This window comes from Pleuronectes platessa, chromosome 12 (genome assembly GCF_947347685.1).
Source record: "Pleuronectes platessa chromosome 12, fPlePla1.1, whole genome shotgun sequence".
Classification (NCBI taxonomy): Eukaryota; Metazoa; Chordata; class Actinopteri; order Pleuronectiformes; family Pleuronectidae; genus Pleuronectes; species Pleuronectes platessa.
Window position 1 is genome coordinate 16,348,111 of NC_070637.1, and position 7,547 is coordinate 16,355,657.

Here is a 7,547-nt window from a genome sequence, read left to right on the forward strand (position 1 = left end):
CTGTTGCTAGAGTGTGTTGTTTTTGTGTGTTGTCATTTCACACTGACGCCACGTCATGCTACACGGTGCCAGCAACAGTTAGTGATGTAAACCTTTATTGACTCTAAATTACATGATATTAGTCAATAACTTAAATCCTAATCATGACACAATAAATGCATTTTGCCAACATGTTAGTCGAAGGTAAAGCGTTATGAACAATATCCTCAGTTTTTCATTTCAGTCCCTTGTAAGTGTGCGAGAATAGTTCCAAGTTTGCCCGAAACGTTATTCTGAAAAAAACCTGCATTTTTCAATACTTTTCAATACTGCATTATACAAAGCGTTAATGATATAAATGTCTCTCATCCTACATCTCTGTTGAAATTCTCCAAATGATAAAGATAGATTTTAAATCATCCTCCTGGACAAATATTGATCTAACTGGCGTGGTCCCTCTCAAACTTACAAAAGCTTCATTTGTTTTTTTTACAAAGATTTTAGCGAACAAGTGGAAAGAGAAAAATGTAAACATTTAGTTTTGGCAGATTTGTTCGGTTGAACATGTTAATCGGTTAAAAAGTACCATTTCGTTATTACTCTCTGTAGATAAATATATGAGATTACAAATGTATAAACTTTGTTGAGTCAAAGGGATGATCCAACATGAACAAAATAAGCTACTGGCCAACGGTAGAATTGAAAATATGAACGAGGATGGACGTTGCATTTGTAATCTGATGGGATGGCCTGAGTGAGGCCCTGGTCATGCATTGATGTCTCGGGTTTGAATCCTAACTTGAGATCCATGCATTTAACTCAACGTGCATCTCAGCCAAACACATTTGGTTGAGATACGTGCCTCTATATTAACCATGCACTGATTTCAATGGAAGATTTTATAAAGAGAAAAAGAGTAATGCCTGCCTTTCTCAAGTTAGGATCAACTGTTAGTTACTTTCAGTGATGTTCGGAGCTGCATCTGCTGCAACAGTCTTCTTTAAACAGAAAAAAAGAAAACACTAAAGTTACCTATAATCTATCAATCAGCCAGAAAAAAACAAAACAATCACTCAATTGCTCAGATCAATAACCAGGTGCTCGTAGATCTGAGTTTTCCCTTTGAAACTGGAGGCCAGCAGGAACTGCCTGTTGTCTATGGAGACTGGAGAGAAGGCTCTGGGCGCCTGGATGTTCAGCTCCTGGAAGTGGACAAACGTGCCCTTCTTCACGTCCCAGCGGTACACCTGCGTGAACGAGTAATCACTGCCCAGGATGGCGTACTGCCAGCTGCCCACGGCGAAGGGCTGGAAGACCATGGAGCCGCGGGAGGGCATGGTCTGCAGCTCCCGGAAGAGGGCCCCGTCCCAGCGCATGACCTTGGAGTCGCCGATGAAGCGCGTCAGGCAGATGAAGAGGTCGGACTTGACCTGGAAGTGCTTCACGGCGTAGACGTCCTCCATCTCCGGGATGTCCGTGCGCCGCTCAAACAGCTTGGTGCTTTTGTTCCACTGGTAGATGACGGGCCTCTGGGAGCTACTGGACAGGATCAGGTGAGGTTTGGAGGAGATCTCCATGAACTCCACGTCGGTGTCCCGGTACCACGGATGGAGCGACTGGTGCGAGTAGAAGCCGTTGCCGTTCCACTTGTAGATGGTGGTGGAGCCGGCCTTGGAGCTGTCCGCGATGACGAAGAAAGTTTCTCCGTCGATGCGGAAAGTCTCAACGTCGTTCGGTTTGCGGATTCTGAGGATGTCGATGCCTTGGAGCTTGATGAACTTGTTGGCGGAGGTGTCTCGTTTGTAGATGTGTGAGCCACCGAAGAGCTGAGCCACGATGACGAAGAGCTGGTTGTCGATAACCAGAGGTTTGCAGATCACTGTGGAGGTGCCTGGTGACGAGAAGGAGAGGACACAAACAATACAGCTGCACTTGGAGTCTCCACGTGGTTCCTTAAAGATTCAAGATCTATAATGTTACTGTGCAAGTACAACACAAAGTTATGTGAAGCCTTTAGATGCTTTAACAAACAAGAATTTAGACTTTAAAGTAAAAAAGTATAAAAAAATGGAAATGTTTTCTAAGTGCACCAGGGAAGTGCTTTGCTAAATGTGGTGCGATATGGACACGCAATATGTTCAGTATTAATACAAATTCAATTAACAGGCAACCCTCTGATAAACTACAGCAGAGGTCGGCAGCTGGCTCTACCACCAGGTCATAATTGCTGCAGGGACATTTTGATAATCTGATTATTTATATTTCACCATATCGGACCTAAACCCAGACATCCACGGGTTTTGATCTCTGTCCGAGACACAACAACAAAAAATCCAAATTGGCAATTTATCTTCAAAGTAAAAGCACAACATTTGTTTTGTTGCTGTCATGCTTTTTGTCGAGCTGATTTACTGAGCTTTTATTTTGAAAAGTTGGGTAGTTGGGTCTGAAGTTCTCTGAAATAGTTGAAATGCAACGTACGGAAAATAACACCAGTTCAATTTATAATTCAATCCTACATACAAACCTCACACATGAGCGGTAATACAACACATTCAGTTTCATTTTACTGAAACCCACTGCAGATGAACCAGGTAGGATGACCACAAAGGTTTCTAACTTCACTCTGTACCATAGACTTAGTGACAGTATATTGTGGAAACGTTTGCAGAGGAATCACTAAAGACAAAGAATAGTTCAGCTCCGTAGCGTTAACACAGGTTAAGCTTACAGGGAAGTTTTGAACCGGCACTGCACTCGTAAAAATATATATACAGGCAATTCCAAAATCGAGCTGTACTAAAGCACAAGTGACAAATCAATCCTGTCACCACTTTACATCGGAAAATGACTTTCACTTACTGTCAATGTCATCGTAGTTCCTGAAGACCATCTCCACATGGTCCCACTCCAGAAAGCTGCATTTCCCAATAAAGGGCTGAGCAAACACCACATACTGATCGTTCCCAAAGGAAAAGGCCTCCACCGATATGGACTCGAACTTCAGGGACTGGTAGGAGGCAAACTCTGCGAGAGAAACGGAAACACACTTTAAATTAGACGAAGTCCGGAGAAGCTGCCATTACTGAAGGACACAATGTGTGCCTCACCGGTGGTGATGCAGTCGAACGACTGCGCCACCAGATCGTTGATCTTCTGGTCCAGCTGTGAGGCCGGGCCTTTGCAGTAGATCTGATCCACTGTGGCGTTGGTGCTGTGAATCCACTCCACCAACCACTTGAGCTTACAGTCACAGGTGAACTGGTTCCCCCGCAGGTCTCTGAGGGGAGAGAACCAGACAAGAACCAACCTCAGACAGCTCTCAGCTTTGAGAAGGGACTTTACACAGAGCTGTGGTGCGAGTGCAGGCTCTGCTCTGTGACCCCCGCCGCTTCCTCCTGTGCTCTCATTAATATCGAGGAGCTATAAAGAGAGGAAACGTCTTCGGTCGCTGATAGATGGCGAACTCTCTCTCCTCCTCGGCGCCTCATGTAATTTTAATGGTGTTAAAAGCACCAGCTGCCCACACATTTTTCAAGCTGTGGCTGAAGTAGAATGATGATACAGTTTTCTATATTTAGAGCGTGTACAGACAACTCATTGTCCATGTGATGCTTTAACAGTATATGTACAGTTGATCTCGTTGTTTCCTGGTGATGCAGGATTTTGAAATTCACACTTACACTTTTGTCAAGGCCTCAAGACCCTCGAACAAATCCTTAGGCAGAGTCTCCAGATTGTTGTAGGCCAGACTCCTGCAGGAGAAGAGAACGACAGCATCTGATCATCACGTCCCTCTACATCACAACTATACACTTATTCTGCTGTTTTCTAGAGAAGAACTTGCAGTGCCTCACAGAATCCCAGTGTGGACGTGGATAATGCAGTGTTGCTTTGCAGTGGAATATATGAATATGTGCGAAAAAATACCTGGGAACATAATTCCGCCCTGGAGGCTGGAGGCAGGAACATTGCTCATTGTGAGTTTGAGGAAACATTAAGCTATTTTTAGAGCTGCTTCCTCAGCCATTTTATGTCTTTCACAGCAACAGAAACGAGGGGAAAGACGTGGATTCCGCTGCTGGGAAGGTTGTCACCGTGTTTTCGAGGGACGACTAAACAATCTTACTTCTCTATTAGAAATAAAGACGATTAAATCTGCAAAGCAAATGTGTATTTAAAAGGCCTTCAGCGTATAAACTTTATTAATCTGGACAGCGAAGGTGACCGTATCTGCTTGATAATCATATTAACAGCTGCACAGGGTCCGGAGAAGTGTCTATGAGGCACTAAATGTTGTGTAATAAACTTTGTCAGCACCTGTCTGCACCTGCACCTGGATGATAACACTTTCTACTGACACAAGCAACAAAAGGGTGTATTTTTGCTCAGTCCTATTCTGCTGACGTGTGATGTTTTGCACAGGAAGTAATAGGCGCAATACTCACAGGTGCACTAAGGTTTTCAGTCCCCGGAAAGCATGTGGCGATATCGACTTGATCTGGTTGTTTTCGATGAACCTGGGGAAAAAGGTGATGAGTGAACGCAAAGAGGAAGGAAAGGAGACAAACAGCTTCCAGGTGGAGTGTGTGTTGAATACTCACAGATACTCCAGATGAGGGAGGCCGAGGAAGGCGTCCTCGTTTATAGATTCCAGGTTGTTGGCTGTAAAGAGGCTGTGGAGAGATGCATGCAGTTAATATTTTATTATCTGGGGTCAGAAATGGGAGGATAACAAGCTGTCGTCCCACATTTGGAGCTACCGTGAAAAAAAAAAATGAGAGGAAGGAAACCCCCTTGTCTTTGTTCCTCAGAGCCACACACCCCCTCCAATACATCAGAGACAGGGATCGATGCTCCACGAGGATCCCTGCAGGCTTACGTGTTTGTTTTGAAGGACAAGGTAACTCAGTCAATACTCTCCCCCATGAGACAGGGAGGAGTGGAGGGGATTCCCTCCTGAAATGAAGGGATCCCCCCCCCCCCCCCCCCCCCATAGATGAAGCTCATTGTGGTACACACAGATACATGTCATGACAGGAGACCGAGGGATTCGCAGCAAAGACGCATGAAAATGGAGATTATGACAATTTCAAGAGCTGTAGCGTCAATCCATTCTAACACAGTGTGCATGATCAGTGGAGGAGGTGGGGAGAGGAGACGTATTGAAACGTTAAAAATGGCGTAGATCACCTCACTGGAGGGGACTGACAGCATGCAACAAAGACTGGGGGACAAAAAGCTGGAGCAGGAGAGGTTTCTCACAGGAGGTGCAGGGCAGGCGTGTGTATGAAGCTCTCCTTCGGGATCTCGGTGTATTCAGACTTGACGAACGATCTGTTGGGGGGAAAGAGAAAGAGAGCCTGTATGACCAGTATGTCCCAGAGGGCTCAGTTGGTCATGCATGATCCTGGGCAGCAGCAGACACATATTTTGGAGAAGAGCACGTTTCGCAGACAGCACAAACAGCGGTGTGGAGATCAGGCATAACCCAGTGATAGATGTGACTTACAGAGATATGACGTCCAGGGGGAAGCTGCGAGGGATCAGCCCTGCGCTCTCGCACAGCGCGTTATCTTTGGTGCATGTGCATGATGAGGGGCAGCGCGGCTGTTTGGGTTTCTTACTCTCCGCCACGAGTAAAACACACGCCAGCACCAGTGCACCGAGCAGGGGCGATCTCCTGCGCATCCTGCGAGTGTTTTCCATCCTTGCGGAGCGCTGCAGGCGCGAACGACAGCCGTGCGCAGGAACCAGGGGTCTCGGCTCTGGTTCCTTCTTGCACCAGCACCACCAGCACCACCACCACCGCTGCTGCTGCTGCTAACCGTGTCACTGCTGCTTCTCTTGGTGCCTGGAGGCCAAAGCGACGCGTGGTCCACTCGTGTTTATCTCCAAGCGCCGTGCGCCACCGTCGCCTCTCCGGAGGTGATTAAACCGTGCGCCCCGTGCGTCCACAGCGCCGCAACTACTCCACACTGCACCCCCACCCTTAGAGAACAAACCTACACACCTCGATCCAAATGTTCAATCTAATCAAACGCGCGTCGGTGGTTGCACAAGCTCGAGACAACACCAGCTGGCAGGTGGGTATCCCAGCGGGAGCAGACGGAGCATCTCCATCCAAAACCACGCCTATAGGGGCCTGTGGTTTTTCAGCGAGCGTCGCACTCGCCCCGCCAAAGCTCAGTGGAAGGATCCCGCCCAACACACGCAACGGAATTGTGTAATTTTTCGTGAATCAGCTGCTGGAATGAACAAAAAGAAAAGAAGCGGGGACATGAGCCAGCGGATTGCTCGCTGCGTTTACGCGGCGCAGACGCACACGGGCTGGCTATGCGGGGAGCAGCGGGTGTGGGGAACCCGCTGGAGGAAGAAATAGTCATAAAGGAAATACAGCTGCAACACTGGCTCTGGGTTTCACATCAGGCTGCAGATCAAAGCCTGAGTGTAGCTTTATGAAAGCCATTAAACATGTCCTCGTGATTTTGCACATTTGTGGGGTTTATTTCGTGGTTGGTGCGCGGTTTCCATGGCGACTGGAGGATGCAGAGCTGTGATGGAGGGGTGCGGGGAAGCCCTCCGTCATCCGGACATCTGCTCGGTCAAATAACAACCCCCCCCCCCCTCCCCCAGTACACCCCCTCACAGACAAAGGACAGGTTAACCAAATTGCTTCCCTGCTATCCTGCATGACATCATGCTCACCTAACCCCACACAGCCACATCAGATAAGGCCATGCTCATTTCTATTTTTACCTTTTATTGCTTTAAAATATTGCCCTCCCAGTTTTATGGCAGTCTCCAGGGAGCCCTATAAGGTCCTCCTCTCAGTCTTATTTCTCCGATCCCTGCCTAGTTATACGATTGATATGTTTACTCACTGTGCCTGGCAGGCCTGCATGCATGCGTCAGACGCCTTCTGGGAAGAAACATGTGCAGAAGCTTTTTGAAAAGGCCCCCTGAAGAAATATACTCTGGCTCCCTGCGGTCTCCCCGTCCCTGATGTGATTAGCTATACACCATTTCGTATTGTCTGTGTTAAATGAAAGCATCAGGAGGAGCAGGGTCGTGATGTGGACGCTGTGACAAAGGCAGGAGTGGAAGAATAAAATCTTTCACCTGCAGTGAGAGAGATAAAGTGGAGAAGGAGAAGAGGGAAAAACCAAGAGAAGAAATGTGGCTATGTAGATTTTTGGAACGGAAGGAGAATTCTTGTTTTTCTCAGGCAGCTCTCGGCCATAAACGGAGAACACTGGATATTATTGTTGGTCGGAAAGATGATGGGGTCTTCTCTGTGCCTCATAAATGCCATCATTCATAAGCAGAATAGAACACACACTGTCCAGCAAGCAGTGTTGTGCATGAACGAATGAAAAAAAGCGTTCATTGGACACGTTCACTTTTATGAGAACGATGAACTGAACGCAACTCAATGACAAATAATGAATTTGAACGGTGAACACATTCATATTGTAGAGTCTTCGCGTATAGACCTCAGGAAACTTCTCTCTTTGTGTAACTTGATTAATGTCCAGCAAACACGACACACATCTTGTTCGTAACTC

General features: G+C 47.0%; 1 protein-coding gene across 1 annotated transcript; it reads right to left on the reverse strand.

The window, feature by feature from the left end:
• Positions 1-102: 102 nt before the first annotated feature.
• Positions 103-5,688, reverse strand: LOC128453589 (leucine-rich glioma-inactivated protein 1). Its single transcript, XM_053436565.1, has 8 exons — positions 5,492-5,688; positions 5,245-5,316; positions 4,584-4,655; positions 4,428-4,499; positions 3,663-3,734; positions 3,090-3,259; positions 2,842-3,006; positions 103-1,870 (listed from the first exon to the last, which is right to left on the reverse strand). The coding sequence occupies exons 1-8, from the start codon at positions 5,686-5,688 to the stop codon at positions 1,053-1,055; spliced, it is 1,638 nt and encodes a 545-aa protein (XP_053292540.1). The 3' UTR covers positions 103-1,052.
• Between the last annotated feature and the right edge of the window lie 1,859 nt (positions 5,689-7,547).